The 27,502-nt window shown below is 36.5% G+C and overlaps 2 protein-coding genes across 2 annotated transcripts; both read left to right on the forward strand.

Annotated features, from left to right (window-relative positions):
- Positions 1 to 1,269: 1,269 nt before the first annotated feature.
- LOC138316139 (heat shock protein 68-like) lies at positions 1,270 to 3,612 on the forward strand. The gene has a single exon (XM_069257662.1). The coding sequence runs from the start codon at positions 1,439 to 1,441 to the stop codon at positions 3,380 to 3,382; it is 1,944 nt and encodes a 647-aa protein (XP_069113763.1). The 5' UTR covers positions 1,270 to 1,438; the 3' UTR covers positions 3,383 to 3,612.
- A 2,098-nt stretch (positions 3,613 to 5,710) lies between these two features.
- On the forward strand, positions 5,711 to 27,502 carry LOC138316143 (dehydrogenase/reductase SDR family member 1-like). Its single transcript, XM_069257667.1, has 10 exons — positions 5,711 to 6,618; positions 9,212 to 9,345; positions 9,980 to 10,041; positions 12,392 to 12,535; positions 13,126 to 13,205; positions 13,996 to 14,128; positions 16,027 to 16,158; positions 19,406 to 19,484; positions 19,684 to 19,764; positions 21,466 to 27,502. The coding sequence occupies exons 2-10, from the start codon at positions 9,225 to 9,227 to the stop codon at positions 21,600 to 21,602; spliced, it is 969 nt and encodes a 322-aa protein (XP_069113768.1). The 5' UTR covers positions 5,711 to 6,618; positions 9,212 to 9,224; the 3' UTR covers positions 21,603 to 27,502.

Consider the following 27,502-nt stretch of genomic DNA (forward strand, 5'->3'; position numbering starts at 1 on the left):
TTAATATAATTTACCCCTACTCTAAGCATTCTTCATGTTCTTCCAGCTGGTACCTTTGATGTTCCAAAATGGCTGTAAGAATGATAAGGCTGTTTTCAGACAATTTGAAAGGAACAAAAAAAAAAAAATAAATAAATAACGTGATAATTTGATTTGGTCCTAAGAGAAATTGTTGTATGCCGTGCATGAAATTGCCTAATAGATCATCTTTGTTAATGACAATGTACCCTTTTCAGACAGATACTGATGGTTTCAAATTTATAATTCCTTCAGGGCTCGAATATTTGTAACCATAAAAGGACATGTTTTGTGGTTCCCACCTAAGACCAAAGATTATAATTTTAAATTTAGATGTATACAGGTATGTTTTGATTTGGTAACAAACCACAATTTTTTAATTTCAATATAATGGTGGTTTTTTTGTTTTTTTTTGTTACGGATTATTAAAGATGCTCCACCGCTGACAAATGGTATTTTTTCACTATCAAAAACAGGAGCAGACGATTTAGTATTTTTCTTCAGTTACAAAAGTTACTTACTTTACACCATTACCACCATTGAAAAATTTGAGCTTCTTATTTCACTTTAAGTTAAAAATATTAAAAAGAATTAATTGCATCCCGAAACAATTCCGTGCCACTTTCTCCTATATCATGTAAGTACCGATTGCGCATGCACCAAAGGCAAAACAAAATATTTCATATTGTATTTTGTGTTAATTAGACATACATATACCCGATTAAACACCAATTATTGTTAAAATGATGAATATTATTTATGGTCTGTCGGCGGTGGAGCATCTTTAACATTTGATCTAACAAGCTCGCTCTTGACGAGATCCTGCATAGTACAAGAAAAATAGTGCAAATGTTATATTAGTCCGCTAAACCTGCCTATGTTATTAGGCTTTTAAAAAAATGCCTAATATATATATATATATATATTAATTAGGCAAAAAAACCCATTTACTTACGTAAAATATTTTATCTAGAAAATCGATTAATAAAAAAAGGTGTACATATATTAAAAGATATTACCAATGCGATGGAAAAATAACCTAGGAGGTACATTAGTCTATCATGTATACTGATAGGTGTCATTTGTGATTTTCGATAATACGGCTCCCACATTGTTGACATACATTTATTCGGGAAATCTCTAGACTCATCCTTGCAATAGAACATTCTAGATGTACTAGATGATTCCCGAAGTACCAGTACGTTCTAGACGCTCTGGACTGTTCAGGAAGACATAATCAAACAGTATATAACCACGATGTTTGTTACTAGTGGTCAGAACCAGAAAACTACTCAGTCCTATACTGAAGGAGCAGAGAGAGGAGAGTATACGTCTGTGTATACTACACAACGCTCAGCGAGGAACATATTAAACGCTATATACGTAATCTACTTTCGGTTTGACACTTGAAGAGACGGACATGGCCAGCTCACGTAAAGCTCCAGCTATTGGAATTGATCTGGGTACGACATATTCATGTGTCGGGGTATTCCAGCACGGAAAAGTGGAGATTATCGCCAACGACCAGGGTAACAGGACCACGCCTAGTTATGTGGCCTTTACTGACACAGAGAGACTGATCGGAGACGCTGCCAAGGGTCAGGTAGCCATGAACCCACAAAATACCATTTTTGATGCAAAGCGATTAATTGGACGTAAATATGATGACCAGAATGTGCAATCGGACATGAAACATTGGCCGTTTAAGGTCGTCAACAACGCAGGAAAGCCAAAGATTCAGGCAGACTGTAATGGAACCACCAAACAGTTCACCCCAGAGGAGATCAGCTCCATGGTACTTACTAAGATGAAGGAGACCGCTGAAGCCTTCCTGGGTCAAAAGGTCAATGATGCTGTGATCACTGTGCCAGCTTATTTCAATGACTCTCAGAGACAGGCGACAAAGGATGCCGGGATGATTGCTGGACTGAATGTTCTCAGAATCGTCAACGAACCCACTGCTGCTGCTCTGGCTTACGGATTAGACAAGAACATGAAAGGCGAGAAAAATGTTCTCATCTTTGATCTTGGCGGAGGCACATTTGATGTGTCCATTTTGACAATTGACGAGGGGTCAATTTTCGAGGTGAGATCTACTGCCGGTGACACCCATTTGGGGGGTGAAGACTTTGACAACAGAATAGTTAACCATTTTGTTCAGGAGTTCAAACGGAAATATGGTAAAGACTTGAGCAAGAACAACAGAGCATTGAGAAGACTTCGGACCGCGTGTGAGCGTGCAAAACGGACACTTTCTAGCAGCAGTGAAGCAAACGTAGAAATTGATTCCCTTTATGAGGGGATAGACTTTTACAGTAAGCTAACCAGAGCCAGGTTTGAGGATTTATGTGCCGACCTTTTCCGTTCAACACTAGAACCTGTGGAGAAAGCACTTCGCGATGCTAAAATGGATAAATCCAAAATACACGAAATCGTTTTGGTTGGCGGATCTACACGTATACCAAAGATCCAGAAAATGTTGGAAGATTTTATGAACGGAAAACAGTTGAACAAGTCCATCAATCCTGACGAAGCTGTAGCGTACGGGGCTGCCGTTCAGGCTGCTGTCCTCAATGGTGACAGTAGTGACGTCATAAAGGACGTCCTTCTCGTGGATGTGGCTCCTCTTTCCCTCGGAATAGAAACAGCTGGTGGTGTGATGACCAAACTGATTGAACGGAATACTAGAATTCCCACCAAAACATCTCAGACTTTTACGACATATTCAGATAACCAGCCGGGTGTGAGTATCCAAGTATTCGAAGGAGAACGAGTTATGACCAAGGACAACAACCAACTGGGGAGGTTTGAACTTAACGGTATCCCTCCCGCACCTCGAGGTGTTCCGCAGATCGAGGTCCAATTTGATATTGATGCTAATGGTATCCTGAATGTGTCGGCTGAAGATAAAAGTACAGGGAAATCTAACAAAATCACCATCACTAACGACAAGGGACGCCTGAGTAAAGAGGATATTGACAAAATGGTGGCTGACGCAGAAAAGTACAAAGACGAGGACGAGAAACAGAGGAAAAGAGTTTCTGCCAGGAACAAGCTAGAGAACTATATTTTCAGTGTGAAACAAGGAATTGAAAATGTTGGAGACCGAATTTCGTCAGAGGAAAAATCAGCTGTCACTAGTGGATGTGAGGAAAATCTCAGGTGGTTGGACAGTAACACAATGGCTGATGTTGAGGAATATGAATATAAACTGAAGGAATTTCAGAAACTGTGTTCACCAATTATGACCAAACTTCACGGAGATTCCCCACAGGGTAATTGTAGAGGGTCACCCAATGGGAACTGTGGTCAGGAAACACCAGACGGAACAAGTACAGGCCCGTCAGTGGAGGAGGTGTACTAAGATGTCGGACATTGTTTATATAGACTTGGTATACTTTATATATTGATTCGTTTAATAGTGATGTCTGATTGAGATAATCTGTTTAAATCGCTTTGTATATTAATTTGGACTTTTAGTAAAAATTGTTTTGCTTGTTCATTGATACTATATTATTGTTACTAGACAGATGTTCAAACTGTTTATTTTTTTGTTATATTCAATTTTGTTACTAATAAAACAAGAAATTGTGATTATACGTCTTTTGGTGTGATTTTCATATGTTAATTTACAACTTAAGGTTAAGTAAAATGGGTATGTGAATGAGGTAGTCTAACGATGCGACAGGTCAAAAAGAGATACTCGGGACCTAGGTGTTCCAAGCACGGTCACCTTAATCACTCAAATATCAAAGTGATTTCCCTATATGTATGTTAGGAACTCAAACAAATAATTTTACCAGAAATTGTTTCAATGTGATTTGATTTTTTCCCCAAAGGAAATCAAATTTTGAAAACCTTGGTCCTAAGCTTTTTTATCACTACCACTATTTGAATGTTTACAATATGACGAAATTATTTATCGTACAGTATGTATTCATCAATTTTAAGTGATTAAGATAATAAGACGTAAAATAGAGTTATAATGATTTTATGAACCAATGAGTGGCGTCCGTTGTCGTGCGACGTATCTTTTCTTTAGACAAACTTAATTCACTTGAACACTTGAGCTCTATAGACCTGACATCACGATATAGGATCTGAGTCGCGCTGGAGTACCTGACCTTCAATTTAATGGTCAAAAAAGTGTTAAAATTAGAAGATTTCAAAATATCATCTGTAAAACTAAAAAGTTTCGATAAAGACACATCATTTTATCACACTTTTGTCTAAATATCACTATCTTTGTTTCTAATCAAAAGCAATTATTTAAGCATTTGACCTACAGTCAAACCTCGATGTTTTGAAGTTCAAATTATCGACAGATAAAAACTTCGAAACAGCGAGTCTTCGAATTATTGTTAATGGAAATATATGGACGTTTTATCCAGCGTGATTATATGGCTGTTACATGTCCTGTATATGTCTATATGGGCTAGATAAATGACCTTAGTCATTAGAATTTCTACATACTCTTGATCATTGTCATTAAATACCAATATCAACGAATAAATATGAATATGTGACTTCTTCTAAAGGCTGTGCAAAATGGGTAAACATGTGATGACGGTATCTCCATGGAAGTCTATATATAAGAGGATGTGGCATGTAGAGAGTTATACATGCAAAGAAGCTTGTAAAGACCACCCAGCCGACAAGGGGTGGATGTCATGTATGATAGTAACCCCTAGGCTAGCGGAGCATCCCGTAGGCTGTGCTGATCAGGCGGAGAAAGATTGTAAGACTTCCTTTGTCAGGCTTTGTTTTCACAGGGATCTGAGAATTAGTTAGAGATTATATAATCATGGACCCACCAGAGTGCCCTAAGACCATTCATAGACGTTTTAGAGGTCTGGATAAAAAAAAACCCAGTACAAATCATACTCTACATGGTACTATATATACGAGAAGGATGAAAGTTCACAGACTCAAAATTTCTAACCCGCCTACCTTTAGCGGCTATAAAGTCTCTCTTCTCTGGACGAAAAAGAGATAGTTATCAGAAGAGTTTTTCGTAACTAATTCTCAGATCCCTGTGTTTGAGTTGACCAATCATCGAAGATGTTCTGAGACAAGGGTTGAAACGTCTACAGACGGACCGGACTGATGATATCACCGAAATGTTACTATCCAAATATCTGTTAATACATTTGTACATAAGTAAATTTTATCATTCATGTACAGTACATACACGTGTTGGGGGAAGGATAACTGATGACCTTGACAGACTAACAATGCTTATTAATCAATCCGCCAATTTCATTATCTGTTGGATCAAGTAATAATTGAAAACAATGTCATTGAAAATACAATAAATCCTGATATTAATTTCAAAAACTAACTAATCTTGATAAAATAATCACTATTGTTTTCGCATACGAATCATAGTTCATATATACATATTAAACATGATATTTTTGCACCAACACAAAGTTCAAACATTATAACATGGCTTGATGTGACCAGTTTCCCCGATTGATGTTATTTAATATGATTTTTGAAAGCATGAAAATTAGCAATTTTACCTGGTTTTTTTAAAATCAGAACCGGAAATGCCTTTTGTTTTATCAATATAAGTTATTCTGATTTATTTAGCTATTTATAAGAGTTTATCTATTTATATATCCAAACATATGTGTGTGTGTGTGCGGGGGGTGGGGGGGGGGGGGGGGTGGGTGGGGGGGGGTGTCTGTACACCCATGTACACCATTTTTGATATTATCTGGGTCTTCCAAATATCCAAATATTCAAATTATGTTCAAATATTCTTATTATTGTTCATAGTATGGCGATGGTGGGTAGTGATGGCGATCAGAACTTCTATAAAAAATCCTCTTAATATATGAATCTTTTATGTTAAATCACGATCATGATGATACTAAGTATTACTCTCTTTTTCCAGTTTTATTAGGTGCGAATCTAGGATTCAAAAAAGTGGCTTACTAGTCTGATATATTACATAACTAATTACGATCTTACTACTATAATATTATTCGGTCTATTAATGAATTATCTCCCTTGTACAATTATATTATATATAAAAATACCAATTTCAAATTTATTCACAAACTTATATATCCATAAGATTATAATACTTGGCATATTAATAGTAATTATGATATTCTTTTGTTACATACCAAATCTGTTTAATTAAGATGTTGTTTAATCAACTTATTACATGTATATACTTTAATTTGATTGTAGTTTCTGGCCAGGAAAGGGCTTATATAGGCATAGCCTGTTGCCCGACCCTTTTGATTGATTCAATAAAATTGGTCGAAATGGAAATAGGCCTAAGAATTTATCTAAAAAAAACTTAGCACATACAGAGGTACATGCACAGCTGCCGATCGTAAAAATGGCGGAGTTGCCAATCTCTATGTAGATCTATATATGTTTCTGATGTAGCTGTATATTTAAATATTGTTAATTAAAAAAAAGTATTGAAAATGAATTTCAAATAGTAAAAGTCGGGTATTTGACCGATAAGTAGCCGGACTTTTATTGGTGGTGTCATTATTTATCCTAACACATGAAAGGTCAGAGGTCATAGTCCTTTCGTAACACATGAACACCGGGTATCAGCATCAGGCTTACAGGGTACGTTGAACTTGTGCATTGATTTGTCAATCTGTAAACGTAGTCATTTTAGGTTATGATTATTTAAAGAAAATGGTTACGATTCCTTATAATGTAAATCCTACATTGATTTTTCTTGGCAGGCAGACACTGTCATCTGACACAAAGTGACACAGGTACCAGATAACGTTACCTAGTTAACAGTCTACACTAACTGTTACGCATAGGCCTAAGCTTATATACTCAAATTAGATATTGTCAGACGCTTCCATGAAGACACTAAGATATACATAAAATGTAGTTCCAAACATAAATATATATCACAGAGGTATATTGTTTAGCTAAAGCATCTTTGATGTTCCAAATACATGTAGACGGCTTCTCATGGCCAGGTCCCTGTGTCATTAGGTCCATAGCCTGTCCGTAATAATGGATTGTATAGCTTCCAAGAGGCCCAATGGGTCTATTTAGGCTATAAATATCTGTCTACCTAATTTTCCAACTTTTTCATAATATTAATATACTGTAAAGTTGCTAATATTTGCGGTGGATTAATATTGCTAAAGGACTGGATACGGTTTTAAATGGCTCTTTTTGGCCCCTAAATCTACCAAATTTTAAATGAAGTATTTACAATGTAGAAATCAAGTTGCTGCGTTTGAAATATTGAATACGCCCCTGATAAAAACTTAATGATATTTTTGTTGGTTGAAAGTATGTTTTTGCTATATAACGATGGTAACTTTGCATAAATTATGCAAATTTGAAAATTTTGTTAAATTTTGGCATATTTGTTTTTTATAGTTTTTCTTTTAAAGTGACAATTCATTCTACGAGAACATTAAAATTTGTATATATATCAGAAAACCCCCAGTTCTAATGGAAATTAGATCAGTCGGTTTAACTGTGATATGTCAGAAAATCCCATGGTGGTGAAATGCGTGTGAAATGTTCAAACTCACTCGCTGTCCGCCATTACACATTGTGGTCAAATATCTTGTATGCCGAACCTAGTCCCTTGCTCGTAGAGTAATGCTACTTTTGTCTAGAACTGTTCAAATCGCTCTGACAGAAGTGTGTTTACCTTATTAGGTGAATTGTTTTGCCGAAAAAATCATTATATCACATCAACAGTGGTTATGTAGTTCATTTGTTTAACGTGCGTGACTTTGGCTCGAGTATGGGTACAGCGTACATATTGTACCTGCTTAATCGTATTGATCAACGATTTGTAATTACAATGGTATCAATTAAAATACTAAATAATGACGTAGAATTTGTCAATATCTTATGTTATATGTTTCATAAGAAATGTAGAACAATACATTTATGCCATATTTTGCTTCTTGGTTATGTAAAAGAATTAGCCTGAGTGAATTGTCCCTTTAAAAGCAATAGAGCACAACCTAGAACAAACTTTATATTTTAAAGGAATTAGCAGACACGAAGAATACATCATTTTGAGAAATATAAAGTTTGTTCTAGAATGCGCTCTATGTTAACTAGATGAAAAACTGCATAAAAAGGCCAATTTTGATGAATTTTTCATATTTTGCATAATTTAAGTATAATTAAAAATGGTTGCCATGGCAACTAGAACTGCTATATTACCTAATAACACTATCAAATATGTCAGGTATGTAGTTAATATTTGAAATGCAAGATTAACATCTTTAAATAACAGATTTTAAAAAATAACGGATTTGGGGGCCACAAAAGACCCTTACCATACATAGTCCTTTGTGGATTCTACAAAAGTCGCGAAATTTAATACCTCTTGTAACTTTTCAACGTAATGAATTTGCATATAACATGCTGTAACATAAATAACAATTTCAATTGCTGTTAAGATAATTCGCAAAAATAAATCTCTGTCAATATGTTCCAATTTGTAAATGGCGAAAACTTACACCTGGAATATTGAACTATCCATATATAATGGGTTATAATTATGTGTCTTTGTTAACACTACTGAAAATATTTATAATTGAATGCATTGACCATGATTCGTGAATGAGGTTGAAACCTCAGCACACACATGCCTCTTAGCGCTTGATTTTTGTAATAGAGTGTAACTGATGCATTTATTAGGTAATCTGACCCAAAGGGTCAGGATGACCATGCAATTGTCATCACGCATCGTCCATCAGGATGACCTATTTTCATCATGCATCGTCCGTCGCTGTGTGCGGTGCCTAAACTTTTCATTCAAACAATTTCTTCTCAATAACTGAAAGGCATAGGGTACTGATATTTGGCCTGTGACATGCTGGGATGAAGGGTTAATAAGTTTGTTAAAATGAATGACCATGACCTTCATTCAAGGTAACAAGTGTCAAATAGGCTAAAATCGTAAACAACTTCTTCTCAAGAACCAAAAGGCCCAGGATACTCATATTGGGCCTGTGGTATGCTGGGATGAGGGGCTATCAAGTTTGTTCACATGTATATACTTTAACATGCATGATGCACTGAAATATCAGCATAAATTTGTCATTTAAAATATACAGTGTATCATAAATTAAATTAACACATTGGTAAACAACAAAAATTTAATAGTAATTTTTAAATATCGTTGTATCTAATGCAACAATATTGTACTATAATTACATAGGTGTAAACTGACAATGGCCACTGCTGGAGGGAAACTTGCTGGTAAAGTGTGTATAGTGACTGGGGCGACCCGAGGGATTGGTAAAGGAATAGCGCTACAGCTGGGCGAGGCAGGTGCTACAGTCTATATTACAGGTATTAAACATTTCTTTGATAGAGGTTAGCTTACTCTATATTACATTACCTATACAGGTAAATGTTATTACAGGTAAGTTTTGTTTGTTTGAGGTCAAATGTCAATGTCATTGTTATTGTAAATAGGAAAATTCCTTTCACTGGGGTAACTCTATATCTATGCTCTGACTATGTACAAATACCAGTCAAATACTCCTCTCCAAAAGTGATTGTATTTAATGGCTTTCCAGGTCAAAGCCAAGGCCAATGTCACTAGATAAAAAAATGGGATTTTTTGTGTGCAATACACACTTTTATATGCTCATTGTAATGTACCAGTGGAAAGTGATGCATGGTTAAGACAGTATAGTACCTTCAAACCTGTCTATAAAACCCACCCAAGAGATAAGGAAAAGGTGGTCTTTGCAGTAAAGTGGTCATTATACATGTACACAGGTAAATATGTGTTGAAGTTTGGACCACATGAAAGTACATAATCTTATTACGCAGATGGTCTGAAACAGAGGTATAGTTGGTCAGACAGGTTTTACTGTAGATACTAGAGTATTTTACCATTTAATTATATGTAAATAATTGAAAGCAATGACTAGTTGCATGTCTATTGTCTTGTATGAATATATGATTTATGTTACAGGTAGAACATTAGTAGCTGCCAAAGATAGTATAGGAGGATCTCTCACTGACACCGCCCAACAGGTAAGCTTTGATTATCCCAGGAGGTACACGGTAAGTCTTGATTATCTCAACAGGTAAACCTTGATTTTCACCACAGGTAAGTTTTTATTATCCTTACAGGTAAGCATTGATTATCCCAACAGCTAAGCCTTGATTATCCAGACAGGTAAGCCTTGATTATCACAACAGGGAAGCCTTGATTATCCCGACAGGTAAGCCTTGGCTATCCCAACAAGTAAGCCTTGATTATCCTGACAGGTAAGCCTTGATTATTCTGACAGGTAAGCCTTGATTATCCTGACGGGGAAGCCTTGTTTATTCCGACAGGGAAGCCTTGTTTATCCTGACAGGTGAGCCTTGATAATCCCAACAGGCAAGCCTTAGCTATCCCAACAGGTAAGCCTTGATTATCCCAACAGGTAAGCCTTGATTATCCTGACAGGTAAGCCTTGATTATCAAACAGGTAAGCCTTGGCTATCCCAACAAGTAAGCCTTGATTATCCTGACAGGTAAGCCTTGATTATTCTGACAGGTAAGCCTTGATTATCCCAACAGGGAAGCCTAGTTTATCCCGACAGACAAGCCTTGATTATCCCGACAGGTAAGCCTTGGTAATCCCGACAGACAAGCCTTGGCTATCCCTACTGCTAAGCCTTGATTATCCCAACAGGTAAGCCTTGATTATCCCGACAGGTAAGCCTTGATTATCCCGACAGGGAAGCCTTCATTATACCGACAGGGAAGCCTTGGCTATCCCAACAGGTAAGCCTTTATTATCCCGACAGGTAAGCCTTCATTATCCCGACAGGGAAGCCTTCATTATCCCAACAGGGAAGCCTTGGCTATCCCAACAGATAAGCCTTGATTATCCCAACAGATAAGCCTTGATCATCCCGACAGGTAAGCCTTGGTAATCCCAACAGACAAGCCTTGTCTATCCCAACAAGTAAGCCTTGATTATCCTGACAAGTAAGCCTTGATTATCCTGACAGGTAAGCCTTGATTATCCCAACAGGTAAGCCTTGATTATCTCAACAGGTAAGCCTTGAATATCCTGACAGATAAGTTTTGATTATCCCAACAGGTAAGCCTTGGTAGTGGAGAGGGGAGGTAAATGTATACCTGTACAATGTGACATGTATATATATATTACAAGTAGAGGAGAGGGGAGGTAAATGTATACCTGTACAATGTGACCTGTATATATATATTACAGGTAGAGGAGAGGGGAGGTAAATGTATACCTGTACAATGTGACCTGTATATATATATTACAGGAAGAGGAGAGGGGAGGTAAATGTATACCTGTACAATGTGACCTGTATATATGTATATATAACAATTAGAGGAGATGGGAGGTAAGTGTATACCTGTACAATGTGACCTATATACATATATATATTACAGGTAGAGGAGAGGGGAGGTAAATGTATACCTGTACAATGTGACCTGTATATATATATATATATTACAGGTAAAGGAGAGGGGAGGTAAATGTATACCTGTACAATGTGACCTATATATATATATATTACAGGTAGAGGAGAGGGGAGGTAAATGTATACCTGTACAATGTGACCTGTATATATATATATTACAGGTAGAGGAGAGGGGAGGTAAATGTATACCTGTACAATGTGACCTGTATATATACATATATATATTACAGGTAGAGGAGAGGGGAAGTAAATGTATACCTGTACAATGTGACCGGTATATATATATATTTCAGGTAGAGGAAAGGGGAGGTAAATGTATACTGTACAATGTGACCTGTATATATATATTACAGGTAGAAGAGAGTTAAATGTATACCTGTACAATGTTACCTGTATATATATATATTACAGGTAGAGGAGAGGGGAGGTAAATGTATACCAGTACAATGTGACCTGTATATATATTACAGGTAGAGGAGAGGGGAGGTAAATGTATACCTGTACAATGTGACCTGTATATATGTATATATACATGTAACAGTTAGAGTAGAGGGGAGGTAAATGTATACCTGTACAATGTGACCTATATATATATATATATTACAGGTAGAGGAGAGGGGAGGTAAATGTATACCTGTACAATGTGACCTGTATATATATATATATATTACAGGTAAAGGAGAGGGGAGGTAAGTGTATACCTGTACAATGTGACCTGTATATATATATATTACAGGTAGAGGAGAGGGGAGGTAAGTGTATACCTGTACAATGTGACCTGTATATATATATATTACAGGTAGAGGAGAGGGGAGGTAAGTGTATACCTGTACAATGTGACCTGTATATATATATATATTACAGGTAGAGGAGAGGGGAGGTAAATATATACCTGTACAATGTGACCTGTATATATATATATATATTACAGGTAGAGGAGAGGGGAGGTAAATGTATACCTGTACAATGTGACCACACCAATGATGAAGAGATCCAACAGCTGTTTGACAAGGTCAAGAGGGAACAGGAAGGTCAGCTGGACATCCTTGTCAACAATGCCTACAGTGCCGTCAAGGTATGAGGATATTATCATGATACATGTCACATATTTCGGATGATCAATAATGCTGGTTACAAATAAAGCACATGTCAGTTATCAAGTGTTTATTTGAAGGTTTGTTGTTCCTAACAATTTTTTTGAAAGTATTGAAACCTTTTAAATAATGGATTGACAAAATCCTGCCAATTACAAAAGAGATTAATGAATTCTGTGTTACTGTACGTGTACTAATTTTAATGGTATTCTAATTTTAGGGCCTTTCGCGCTTAAGTCATAGTGCTAATTCAAATACAGCGCTAAAATTTGTCCCAACCCACACTATAAATCCAAGGATATATATTCAGTATTATTTATATATTCAGTATAGCATCACGGTCCAATGGAAATATGAAATTTGGGTGGCATACATTGGTTTTTCCTTGATATATTACTTGTCCTTGGTAGCCAAGATATCCTGGACAACAGATTTAGTTTTGGTTTGAAAAGTAAAATTTAATTGTCATCCCAAGATGTTAAACACAAGTGCCTTGATATGTGATAAATATTACTATTCAATGTTTATTATTATTTTGTTTTAATTGTACAATGAGCACTTTACTTTGCAGGCCATCTTTGATAATATGAAAGTGCCATTTTGGGAACAGCCCATGGATATGTGGGATACTGTTAATAGCGTTGGACTCAGGTATATAAACAATCTAGGTATATGATGTACATGAAACTGGTTATTTATCAACAGATTTGTACTTGGACCATAATACTTGTTGGTTTGCATTACTCCTACTTCATGTTATACTCCATGTTGTATGCTAATCTTATAAATAAGCTTGCCAATTAGCATTTTTTCTGCTTCACTTGTCGACATCCATATTTGTTTGGCCTTTTAAAGAAAGCAAATATAAAGGTCCTATCATGATAGTTTATCTGCGGTGTTGGTTGTAATGATTGGCAGGAATTACCTCCCTTGTATATATATAAGAAATGCTGCAATTGGTATGTGGTGTATAAATAGGATCTTATTAAATGTGTGTTCGTGTCATATGAAATTTTATGAAACAAGTCATAAGAAGTTTTTATTGCAAGCCTTAGCTTTGAAAGGAGTGTCAAAATCCAGAATAAACTACATTTCTAAGAATTTTACATCAAAATATATTGTGAAAATCCAGCGGAAGCCGCCATAATGTCTTACCGTCAATGAAATCCTGACGTCACATCATTTTAAATTTATTGTTTCTGTTATAATATCATGATGGATTTCCTATCTGGCACAGCAAATTAAAATGGCCCAGGTACATAGATATCATACGTAGATATCACAATAGTTACATATGCAAAAATTTATAATATTATATTTTTAAATTAGACTACATGTAAGCTCTATGAATTTCATTTATAGCCCTTGTCATTAGAAGATTACTTCTAAGGAGTTATTTAGTTTATTAGTTTGTATGGTTACCTTTTTATGTTTATTTTAGGAACCATTATCTGTGTACAATCCATGCTGCCAGACTGATGGTACCAAGGAAACAGGGTCTCATTGTCAACATATCCTCGTTTGGGGGACTCTCCTACCTCTTCAATGTGGCATATGGAGTTGGTAAAGAGGCTGTAAGTACTGGTACAATTAATGGAGGCTCCATGTATCCATCAGATCAGTGGGGAGATTTAGCTCTTATAGTAGGTTTCTCTCCAACCTCTCCATTTTGTCCATTTTTATCACATAATTGATATACATTATTGTTTCAAAAAGCTTGGAATTGTTACTATACATGTCTCACTAATAAATATGTTACCCTGTGTATAAATGAGTTATCTATCTTTTTAGCTTTTAGCCCACCATCATTAGATGGTGGGCTATTCAAATCGCCCTGCGTCCGTGGTCCGTGGTCCGCCGTCCATCGTCCGTCGTCCGTCTGTAAACAAGGCTTGTTATCACTATTTCTTAAAAACTGCTGCAGGGATTTTGTTCAAACTTCACATGGAGGTTACCCTTGGTCCCTAGTTGTGCCATACAGATTTTGAGTCTGATCGGAAAAACAAGTGGCTGCCAGGCAGCCATCTTTGATTTTGGCAGTTGAAGTTTGTTATCGATATTTCTTGAGAACTACTGAAGGGATTTTGTTCAAACTTCACATGGAGGTTACCCTTGGTCCCTAGTTGTGCCATACAGATTTTGAGTCTGATCGGAAAAACAAGTGGCCGCCAGGCAGCCATCTTTGATTTTGGCAGTTGAAGTTTGTTATCGATATTTCTTGAGAACTATTGAAGGGATTTTGTTCAAACTTCATATGGAGGTTACCCTTGGTCCCTAGTTGTGCCATACAGATTTTGAGGCTGATCGGAAAAACAAGATGGCCGCCAGGCAGCCATCTTTGATTTTGGCAGTTGAAGTTTGTTATCGATATTTCTTGAGAACTACTGAAGGGATTTTGTTCAAACTTCACATGGAGGGTACCCTTGGTCCCTAGTTGTGCCATACAGATTTTGCGGCTGATCGGAAAAACAAGATGGCCGCCAGGCAGCCATCTTTGATTTTGGCAGTTGAAGTTTGTTATCGATATTTCTTGAGAACTACTGAAGGAATTTTGTTCAAACTTCACATGGAGGTTACCCTTGGTCCCTATTTGTGCCATACAGATTTTGAGGCTGATAGGAAAAACAAGATGGCCGCCAGGCGGCCATCTTGGATTTTGATAGTTAAGGTTTGATATCCCCATTTCTCAAAAAGTGCTGAAGGGATCTTTCTCAAATTTAATATGTAGGTTCCCCTAGGGCCCTTGTTGTGCATATTGCATTTTTGGACCAATCGGTGAACAAGATGGCCGCCAGGCCGCCATCTTGGATTTCGATATTTAAAGTTTGTTATGGCTATTTCTAAGATAGTACTGAAGGGATCTGTCTCAAATTTCATATGTAGGTTCCCCTAGGGACCTAATTGTGCATATTGCATTTGGGGACCGATCGGTTAACAAGATGCAGCCATCTTGGATTTTGTTATTCAAAGTTTGTTATCGCTATTTCTCAGAAAGTACTGAAGGGATCTGTCTCAAAATTCATATGTAGGTCCCCCTAGGGCCCTAGTTGTGCATATTGTGATTTGGGACCGATCGGTCAACAAAATTGCTGCCAGGCAGCCATCTTGGATTTTTATATTCAAAGTTTGTTATCGCTATTTCTCAGAAAGTATTGAATGGATCTTTCTCAAATTTCACATGTAGGTTCCCCTAGGGCCCTAGTTGTGCATATTGTGATTTGGGACCGATTGATCAACAAGATGGCCGCCAAGGAGTCATCTTGGATTTTGATAGTTGAAGTTTGTTACCGCTATTTCTCAAAAGGTACAGAAGCGATCTGTCTCAAATTTTATATGTAGTATGTTTGAAAAAGTTTAAAAAGTAGAGAAAAGATCCATCTTTCCTTTGTCAGATATAGATCATTCTTTGGTGGGCGCCAAGATCCCTCTGGGATCTCTTGTTATACTGAACTGAACTCTATCTCGTTTACAGTGTGACCGGATGGCTGCAGATTGTGCCATAGAGTTGAAGAAACACAATGTAGCCATGGTTAGTTTGTGGCCAGGAGCAGTCAAGACAGAACATATTACCTCTTTACTCAGTCAAGATAAAATTGAGGATGGGGTAGGCTAAAATTTACTTTTACGTTTACACTCCCCCTTTCCCCCAGCTTAGAAATCGTTGCTCTCAATTTATAGCAGGTGAAAGAACACCTTACTAGCTCTCAATAAAGTTAACAAGAATTAATTGTCATCCAAAGCTTGCCTTAAGAGCCAGTGGTCGCTAATTTGAAATCTGGAATGGAAAGTCTTTCATAGAGCTGATAAAAAGGATGTTTCTTACATTTTCTTATATCAAAAATTGATCTATTGGTCTAATTTTTAGGTCATCTGACCGAAGGTCAGGATGACCTATTGTCATCGTGTTTCGTCCGTCGTCGTGCGCCGTATTTGGTTTGCCGTGCGTCGTGCGTAAGACTATTTATACAAAAGCCTACTCCTCCTTCATCCTTTGATGGATTTCATCCATATTTGGTTTGAAGCATCATTAGGGAAGGACAATCATATTTTATATAAATGAGCATGGTCCGACCCCTAGGGGCTGAGGGGTGGGGCACCAAAAGGGCAAATTTTCTTATTTTAAGCTTTAAAATCCTACTCCTCCTTCATCCTTGGATGGATTTCATCCATATTTGGTGTGAAACTTCATTGGGGAAGGACAATCATATTTTATATAAATGAGCTTGGTCCGACCCCTAGGGTCAGAGGGGCAGGGCCTCAAAAGGGCAAATTTTCTTAATTTTAGCTTTAAAATCCTACTCCTCCTTCATCCTTGGATGGATTTCATCCATATTTGGTGTGAAACTTCATTAGGGAAGGACAATCATATTTTATATAAATGAGCCTGGTCCGACCCCTAGGGTCAGAGGGGCGGGGCCACAAAAGGGCAAATTTTCTTAATTTTAGCTTTAAAATCCTTCTCCTCCTTCATCCTTTGATGGATTTCATCCATATTTGGTTTGAAACATCATTGGGGAAGGACAATCATATTTTATATAAATGAGCCTGGTCCGACCCCTAGGGGCTGAGGGGTGGGGCCCCAAAAGGGCAAATTTTCTTATTTTAGCTTTAAAATCCTACTCCTCCTTCATCCTTGGATGGATTTCATCCATATTTAGTGTGAAACATCATTAGGTAAGGACATTCATATTTTATATATTTGAGATACAATGTAGGTGTGACCCCTAGGGGCTGAGGGGTGGGGCCCCAAAAGGGCGAATTTTCTTATTTTAAGCTTTAAAATCCTACTCCTCCTTCATCCTTGGATGGATTTCATCCATATTTGGTGTGAAACATTATTGATGAAGGACAATCATATTTTATATAAATGAGCTTGGTCCGACCCCTAGGGGCTGAATGGTGGGGCCCCAAAAGGGCAAATTTTCTTAATTTTAGCTTTAAAAACCTACTCCTCCTTCATCCTTGTATGGATTTCATCCATATTTGGTGTGAAACATCATTTGGGATGGACAATCATATTTTATATAAATGAGCCTGGTCCGACCCCTAGGGGCTGAGGGGTAGGGCCCCAAAAAGGCAAATTTTCTTAATTTTAGCTTTAAAATCCTACTTCTCCTTCATCCTTGGATGGATTTCATCCATATTTGGTGTGAAACATTATTTGGGACGGACAATCATATTTTATATTAATGAGCGTGGTCCAACCCCTAGGGGCTGAGGGATGGGGCCCCCAAAGGGCAAATTTTCTTAATTTTAGCTTTAAAATCCTACTCCTCCTTCATCCTTGGATGAATTTCATCTATATTTAGTGTAAAACATTATTGGGGAAGGATAATCATATTTGATGTAAATGAGCGTGGTCCAACCCCTAGGGACTGAGGGGTGGGGCCCCAAATGGGCAAATTTTCTTAATTTTAGCTTTAAAATCCTACTCCTCCTTCATCCTTGGATGGATTTCATCCATATTTGATGTGAAACATCATTGGGGACTGACAATCATATTTGATATAAATGAGCCTGGTCCGACCCCTAGGGGCTGAGAGGTGGGGCCCCAAATGGGGAAATTTTCTTAATTTTAGCTTTAAAATCCTTCTCCTCCTTCATCCTTGGATGGATTTCATCCATATTTGTTGTGAAACATCATTGGGGAAGGACAAATATATTACAAATGAGCCTGGTCCGAACCCTAGGGGCTGAGGGGTGGGGCCCCAAATGGGGAAATTTTCTTAATTTTAGCTTTAAAATCCTACTCCTCCTCCATCCTTGGATGAATTTTATCCATATTTGGTGTGAAGCATCATTGAGGAAACACAATTATATTTTATATAAATGAGTCTAGTCTGAACCCTAGGAACTGAGGGGTGGGGCCCCAAAAGGGCAAATTTTCTTAATTTTAGCTGGCTCACTTCCTGTTTTAAGGTTTCAGTCTCGATCTCAATAAAAATTGGTCTATAGGGGTTTTAATTGATGACGAACAACATGCAAACATTTTCGTAAAGATTTTGGTATTCCAAGATGGCCGCTGGCCCACTTCCTGTTTTAAGGTTTCAGTCTCCGATCTCAATGAAAATTGGTCTATAGGGGTTTTAATTGATGCCGAACAACATGCAAACATTTTCGTAAAGATTTTGGTATTCCAAGATGGCCGCTGGCCCACTTCCTGTTTTAAGGTTTCAGTCTCCGATCTCAATGAAAATTGGTCTATAGGGGTTTTAATTGATGCCGAACAACATGCAAACATTTTCGTAAAGATTTTGGTATTCCAAGATGGTCGCTGGCCCACTTCCTGTTTTAAGGTTTCAGTCTCCGATCTTAATGAAAATTGGTCTATAGGGGTTTTAATTGATGCCGAACAACATGCAAACATTTTCGTAAAGATTTTGGTATTCCAAGATGGCCGCTGGCCCACTTCCTGTTTTAAGGTTTCAGTCTCCGATCTTAATGAAAATTGGTCTATAGGGGTTTTAATTGATTCAGAAGGGGGAACTTTAGGTAAGGACAATCATATTTTATAAAGGACCGAGGTAAGACCTATGGGGATAGTATGACCGAGGTCCAAAATAGGAGCTTTGCTGAAATTTGGCTTTAAAATCTGACTCCTCCTTATATTAATCCTTGAATGGGTTTCGACCATATTTGGATGAAGGGCTACCAAGTTTGTTCAACAAATGACATTTACCTTTTTCAGAAACTTACATATTCAACTAAGGAGTTCCTTGTATTGTTTATATTAATCGTTAACCAATACTTTATACTGTGACTTTGTTGTTTTGTGCCATGAGTCAGATGACCGTTAAGGCCCATGGGCCTCTTGTTAAGTTAGCTATCAAGTCATTTATTTGTTTTTGTAGAAAAATAATGCCAGAAAGGTCTTTGAGGATGGAGAGTCAACTGAGTACTCAGGAAAAGCAGTGGTCTATCTTGGATCTGGTACGTTTACCTTTGATGATGTATAATTATAGTTACCTAAATCTTTTGAAATGGGCATCCTCATTGTCAGGTCTCTTGGCCTCTTAGTTATTGGTCTTAAATTTCAACATGTATCCCAGTATGCTTCAGGCCCAAAATCAGGTCTTCAGTTGTTTAAAGATTTTAGCCTAATTTGATTTGATATCTCCTTTTGTTTTAGATCCAAACATCATGAAGAAGACAGGAAAGATTCTGTTGTCTGCAGAATTAGGATATGAGTATGGCTTCAGTGACATTAATGGTAAGTTACAGTAATAAGGTCCTAATACAGATCCTCACATCACTCAGCACCTTTCATATACATGGTCCATATGAACATAATATTCAATTTATCGGAACTTCCGAACGAAGTTTCTTCCAAACTAGTTTTTAGGTCATCTGACCCGAAGGGTCATGATGACCTATTGTCATCATGCACTGTCCAACGTCTTGCAGTGTGTAAACTTTTCATTCAAACGACTTTCTCTCAATAACCGAAAGGCCCAGAGTGCTGATATTGGGCCTGTAGCATGCTGGGATGAAATGCTACCAAGTTTGTTCAAATGAATGACCTTGACCTTCATTTAAGGTCACAGGGGCCAAAAAGGCTAAAACGGTTAAACGACTTCTTCTCAAGAACCAAAAGGTCCAGGGTACTCATATTAGGCCTGTGACATGCTGGGTTGAAGTGCTACCAAGTTTGTTCAAATGAATGACCTTGACCTTCATTAAAAAGGTCACAGGGGTCAAATAGGCTAAAATCTTCAAATAACTTTTTGTGAATAACTGAGAGGCCTAGAGACCTGATATTTGGCCTGTGGCATGCTGGGATGAAAGGATACCAAGTTTGTTAAAATGAATGACCTTGACCTTCATTCAAGGTCACAGGGGTCAAAAAAGGCTAAAACCTTTAAACGACTTCTTCTCAAGAATCAAAAGGCCAAGGATACTCATATTGGGCCTGCAGTATGTTTGGATGAAGGGCTACCAAGTATGTTCAAATGAATGACCTTGACCTTCAATCAAGGTCACAGGGGTCAAATAGGCTACATCTTTAAAAAACTTCTTGTGAACAACTTAGAGGCCTAGAGACCTGATATTGGGCATGTGACATGCTGGGAAGAATTGCTACCAATTTTGTTCAAAAGAATGACCTTGACTTTCATTCAAAGTCACAGGAGTCAAATAGACTAAAATTTTTAAACAACTTCTTGTAAATAATTAAGAGGCCTAGAGACTGGATGTTGGACTTGTAGCATATTGGAGATCAAGGAACCTTCATTCATGGTCTAATTCATCAAATAAAAAGAGTTTTTTGAATTGCCTTAATTGTTTTCCACTACTACTTCTATGAGATGTTATATTGTGCCAATAGTCAGATGACAGTTAAGGCCCATGGGCCTCTTGTTTATCTTAAATGTTGAATTATGAAAATAAAAATAAAACTAAAGACAACATTCTCCTGTACACAACAAGGTTATCTCATGGTTGCTATAAGGTCCTTTGGGGTAGAAAAATGATGAGATGTACCGTGCTCATTGTCAGTGATGTCATCAATTCTGATGCATTACTTAACTCCTGTGAAAATGGTATACTATATGATACAAATGCTGAATTATCGTTCTTTTATTGTGTGTTTTGTCAGATGGACAAAGATATCTAAACACAAGTGCAAGATTTTGGCTGATCAACATAACACTTGCCAAAATCTTCCATTTGTGTTGAGATACTCCACCTGATAGACCCATGTAAGTTTCTATTATTCATTTGAGTTCCAATATCGGGATCATTTCAAAAGTCTCTACTCTGTATGTGACAGATTTTAACAGTATCTGATAACTACACATTTGTAGATGTTGATTTCGGTAGTAAGTTTTTTCCAAAGGTATTTAATCATTGCCATGCTACTCATCCTCATGTGAGGTTGTAAGACCTTTTAAACAATGCTCTGTGTAAAATACAGGTCAACAGAGGGTATCAATGAGAAACCTGAAGCAGGGATTGATGATCTCCGCGAAGACTCGATGGCTTGGCTGCCTAACTCCAGGATTCATACACATCCCTAGGTGGATTTTTGCTTTGATAGGAAGTAAATTCTGAGGTGTGTGTGTGTGTGTGTGTGCAATCTGGCCTGGTATTATTACTATTAGTGATAGTGGGAAAGCTGAATGGCTATATTACTACATACTGGTGTGTTAGTGGTGTTAGTGAAACAGTGTGATTTGTATGTATATTGTGTGATGATTATGTATTAAAGATGCTCCACCACTGACAAATGGTATTTTTTCTCTACCGAAAACAGGAGCAGGCGATTTAGTATTTTTCTTCAGTTACAAAAGCTACTTATTTTACACCATTACCACCATTGAAATAATTGGGCTTCTAATTTGAATTCAAGATAATTGAAATAATTTGACTTCTAATTTGAATTCAAGATAAAAATATTGAAAATAATTAATTGCATCCTGAAATAATTCTGTGATACTTTGTCCTATATGGAATGAAGTACTGCATCAAAATCAAAATAAATTATTTTATATTGTTTTTTGTGTTAATTATCACACATATACATACACAATTAAACACCTATTATTGTTCAAATGATGAGTATCGTTTAGGCTGTGTTGGCCGTGGAGCATTTTTGATGTGTAATTATTATATATTTAAGTGTAATGATTATGTATTTATGATTATGTATTTTTGTGTAATGTTTGTATATTAATGTATATAATGATTATGTATGAATGTGTAATGATTATGTTTTAATGTGTAATGATTATATGTTTTATGTTATAATTTATATAGAGATTGAACAGTGTTTTAGTTGCGTTAAAGGTGGTATGAGCGCAATGTGATACAGACATGTATCCCATTGGGTTCATACCACCTTTAACGCAATCAAAACACAGTTCAGTCTGTATATTTACATAAATAAGTCTTATTTTTACATGTTTGTGATCAAATTTAAAACGATGTTGGTTGCTAAGCTGGGTAACTACAGTAGACAGGATGGTCATAGATATAGTTCCGATGGTTGAATGTTATAGCTGCAGTCAAAATATGTTGGTTTTTTTTTTCGTCTTCATTTTGATCATATATCAATAATGTCAATTTCGAATAAAAATTGAGATAAACTAGGCGGAACGACTACCGGTATGTATCGTTGTCAGAGTAGTGATGCGGTCCAAAGTGAAGCGAGCCGCCATATTTGATTTTCAGCCAAGGAAAGTTACTGTGATATAGCCTATTGATGGTATGACCATTGAGCTGCTTAATGCTTGTTATGTATGTATCAGTCTACGGACGCGATATAGAATAAATTCTTCTAAGTCATTGCATGGTGTGTGTAGGCCTACTTTGAATGCAAAGATGTGTAGGGTAGTAAAGCTGATGATACTGTTTTGGATAGGCTATCTGTAATGTTTGGTGTTTTTTTTGTGGGGGAAATCTGTACATGACCTGTTTACCTATTGTTGGCTTAGACACTCCCGAAATTGTTCTCTGACAATCAGATGTTCTTTATATTTAGATGAGATGAGTTACTGTACACACATACTGATTCCTGAGGAAAGCCCCCGGTTGTAGCCCTTACCAGCGATTCATTTTATTGTTTATTACCGTTACAATGCTTGACCACACCTTTTTTTATATGTCAAATACATATTCAAAGGCCCACTACCTTTCCGAAACGGCTTTTAATTTTTAAAATAGGAATGTAAAGCAAGATTGATAATTTTGTAGAGTCTTATAAATTATTAACTTACCGTGAATACTACATTTATCATCTTCTTGTGAACGATTTGATTAAAATAAATAAAATGTTTATTTTTATAACGCGGGTCGTCTCGTGTTTCCTGCCGTCGTCCTAAATACCGCGCGGTAGTTGACTATCACTGCGCCAGACGGCAAAACAGCGAATTGACTCTCCACTGTTTTCATATATTACGCAGGAAATCTTGCATATGTTTGGTGTCGTAACCTTATTTTAGGTCATCGGTATGCATTTTCTGATGTTATTAATGTTTTTTAAGAAATCTTGATATCTTGCTCCGGAAAGGTAATGGGCCTTTAATTGGATCTAATACTCTTTATTGTTATTTTGAAATCCGTCAACTTATGACGCAAACTCCCCTCCCATTGACTATATAGGGGCATATGTAAATATATAATGATAACTACCAAAGAGAATTGTGATGTTTGTGCCTAGCTCCATTGTCAGTTTATTCTTTAATGAATCAAGCTCCATATTTGTTTTGTCTATGATGGCGATTTTTTACCAGTAGGTGCCTCTGGAATGCTATAAAGTTTCCATGAACAAAATGGCCTTGACCTAATTTGAAAAGAATATTGGTCAATTGTAAAATGGGTAGATTGTATAACTTGATCTGTTCAGCATTAGCATAGGTAATAGTATTGTTAACTCTTTACTGTAAATGATATCACTTCTGTATCATCAGACAGCTAGATTTACACCAAAGGAAACCATTTATATACACTTCTGTATCATCAGACAGCTAGATTTACACCAAAGGAAACCATTTACTAACACTTCTGTATCATCAGACAGCTAGATTTACACCAAAGGACACCATTTACTAACACTTCTGTATCATCAGACAGCTAGATTTACACTAAAGGAAACCATTTACTTACACTTCTGTATCGTCAGACAGCTAGATTTACACCAAAGGAAACCATTTACTTACACTTCTGTATCATCAGACAGATAGATTTACACCAAAGGAAACCATTTATATACACTTCTGTATCGTCAGACAGCTAGATTAACACTAAAGGAAACCATTTACTAACACTTCTGTATCATCAGACAGCTAGATTTACACCAAAGGAAACCATTTACTTACACTTCTGTATCGTCAGACAGATAGATTTACACCAAAGGAAACCTTTTACTTACACTTCTGTATCGTCAGACAGCTAGATTTACACCAAAAGAAACCATTTACTTACACTTCTGTATCGTCAGACAGCTAGATTTACACCAAAGGAAACCATTAACTTACACTTCTGTATCGTCAGACAGCTAGATTTACACCAAAGGAAACCATTTACTAACACTTCTGTATCGTCAGACAGCTAGATTTACACCAAAGGAAACCATTTACTTAAACTTCTGTATTGTCAGACAGCTAGATTTATACCAAAAGAAACCATTTACTTACACTTCTGTATTGTCAGACAGCTAGATTTATACCAAAAGAAACCATTTATATACACTTCTGTAACGTCAGACAGCTAGATTTACACCAAAGGAAACCATTTACTTAAACTTCTGTATTGTCAGACAGCTAGATTTACACCAAAGGAAACCATTTACTTACACTTCTGTATTGTCAGACAGCTAGATTATACCAAAGGAAACCATTTACTTACACTTCTGTATCGTCAGACAGCTAGATTATACCAAAGGAAACCATTTACTTACACTTCTGTATCGTCAGACAACTAGATTTACACCAAAGGAAACCATTTACTTACACTTCTGTATTGTCAGACAACTAGATTTACACCAAAGGAAACCATTTACTTACACTTCTGTATCATCAGACAGCTAGATTTACACCAAAGGAAACCATTTACTTACACTTCTGTATCGTCAGACAACTAGATTTACACCAAAGGAAACCATTTACTTACACTTCTGTATCGTCAGACAACTAGATTTACACCAAAGGAAACCATTTACTTACACTTCTGTATCATCAGACAGCTAGATTATACCAAAGGAAACCATTTACTTACACTTCTGTATCGTCAGACAACTAGATTTACACCAAAGGAAACCATTTACTTACACTTCTGTATTTTCAGACAACTAGATTTATACCAAAGGAAACCATTTACTTACACTTCTGTATCGTCAGACAACTAGATTTACACCAAAGGAAACCATTTACTTACACTTCTGTATTGTCAGACAACTAGATTTACACCAAAGGAAACCATTTACTTACACTTCTGTATCATCAGACAGCTAGATTATACCAAAGGAAACCATTTACTTACACTTCTGTATCGTCAGACAACTAGATTTACACCAAAGGAAACCATTTACTTACACTTCTGTATTGTCAGACAACTAGATTTACACCAAAGGAAACCATTTACTTACACTTCTGTATCATCAGACAGCTAGATTTACACCAAAGGAAACCATTTACTTACACTTTTGTATCATCAGACAACTAGATTTACACCAAAGGAAACCATTTACTTACACCTCTGTATCGTCAGACAACTAGATTTACACCAAAGGAAACCATTTACTTACACTTCTGTATCGTCAGACAGGTAGATTTATACCAAAGGAAACCATTTACTTACACCTCTGTATCGTCAGACAACTAGATTTACACCAAAGGAAACCATTTACTTACACTTCTGTATCGTCAGACAGGTAGATTTATACTAAAGGAAACCATTTACTAACACTTCTGTATTGTCAGACAGCTAGATTTATACCAAAGGAAACCATTTACTTACACTTCTGTATCATCAGACAGCTAGATTTATACCAAAGGAAACCATTTACTAACACTTCTGTATCATCAGACAGCTAGATTTACACCAAAGGAAACCATTTACTAACACTTCTGTATTGTCAGACAGCTAGATTTACACCAAAGGAAACCATTTACTTACACTTCTGTATCGTCAGACAGCTAGATTTATACCAAAGGAAACCATTTACTTACACTTCTGTATCGTCAGACAGCTAGATTATACCAAAGGAAACCATTTACTTACACTTCTGTATCATCAGACAGCTAGATTATACCAAAGGAAACCATTTACTAACACTTCTGTATCATCAGACAGCTAGATTTACACCAAAGGAAACCATTTACTTACACTTCTGTATTGTCAGACAGCTAGATTTACACCAAAGGAAACCATTTACTTACACTTCTGTATTGTCAGACAGCTAGATTATACCAAAGGAAACCATTTACTTACACTTCTGTATCGTCAGACAGCTAGATTATACCAAAGGAAACCATTTACTTACACTTCTGTATCGTCAGACAGCTAGATTATACCAAAGGAAACCATTTACTAACACTTCTGTATCGTCAGACAACTAGATTTACACCAAAGGAAACCATTTACTTACATGTGTTACAGTATAACTCAACTATCCAACTGAGCAGTCCAGATTCTCTACCTCTTTTGTTTTTGTTAATTCATCATGCTTCTTTCTTCTTCCAATGTGATGCATGTACTATGTTGAAAATTCATGCACAAATTTGATATTGATGAGATGAACACATTGTTTCAATAAGCTTTGAATCATCAAGATACATGTACTTTGTATAGATATATAATTGCATTTATTTTATTCTTTCTTAAATTCATGGTTGAATAATAACAAGTCAATATAATTATAATGAATTGTCTTGAGTATTTATTTATTTCAAATTGATAATGACAATACTATGAGATGACCATATTTAGTCAAATGCTATTGTTTTTATCATAATCTTAAACATGTTGTTGTTATCAATGGTAATTCCATATTGACGGAATTAATATATCCACACGACATCAAATAATATCTAACTTAAGATTGTATCTCACTTATGACCTGAGCTACATGCAGCAGTTATCTCTCTTTGGTGGAAATGTTATCACATACCCGGTACATTAAACTTATTCTCCCCATTAATTTAAATATTGTCCCAATTTTTTTCAAGGTTGCATACTCAATAGTTATTTTATTATTAGTTAAACTTGGGTGTATTCACATACATGAACGTGAGAAATCACTGACAAAATCTCAATAATGAATAGCAGAAACAAACCCCTGTTTTTCTGGTATATTGCACTTCTCACATTTTGACTCTTGTTGTACCCAAACCTTGTATGTATATCAATGATTCTGCTACAGCTGAGTGGCACTTAATTCACTCTCTGTCATGGATGTATACCATGATAATATGATTAAATGTTTATTGACAAATAAAATCACCAATGAATTA

The sequence above is a fragment of the Argopecten irradians genome, chromosome 2 (assembly GCF_041381155.1).
Source record: "Argopecten irradians isolate NY chromosome 2, Ai_NY, whole genome shotgun sequence".
NCBI classification, from domain to species: domain Eukaryota; kingdom Metazoa; phylum Mollusca; class Bivalvia; order Pectinida; family Pectinidae; genus Argopecten; species Argopecten irradians.

Coding starts and splice junctions, on each gene's coding strand:
- LOC138316139 (XM_069257662.1), top strand. CDS start 1,439: ATGGCCAGCTCACGTAAAGCTCCAGCTATTGGAATTGATCTGGGTACG.
- LOC138316143 (XM_069257667.1), top strand. CDS start 9,225: ATGGCCACTGCTGGAGGGAAACTTGCTGGTAAAGTGTGTATAGTGACT. Junction 12,536..13,125: donor ATGCCTACAGTGCCGTCAAG/GTATGAGGATAT, acceptor TTTACTTTGCAG/GCCATCTTTGATAATATGAA. Junction 19,485..19,683: donor AGTGGTCTATCTTGGATCTG/GTACGTTTACCT, acceptor CTTTTGTTTTAG/ATCCAAACATCATGAAGAAG.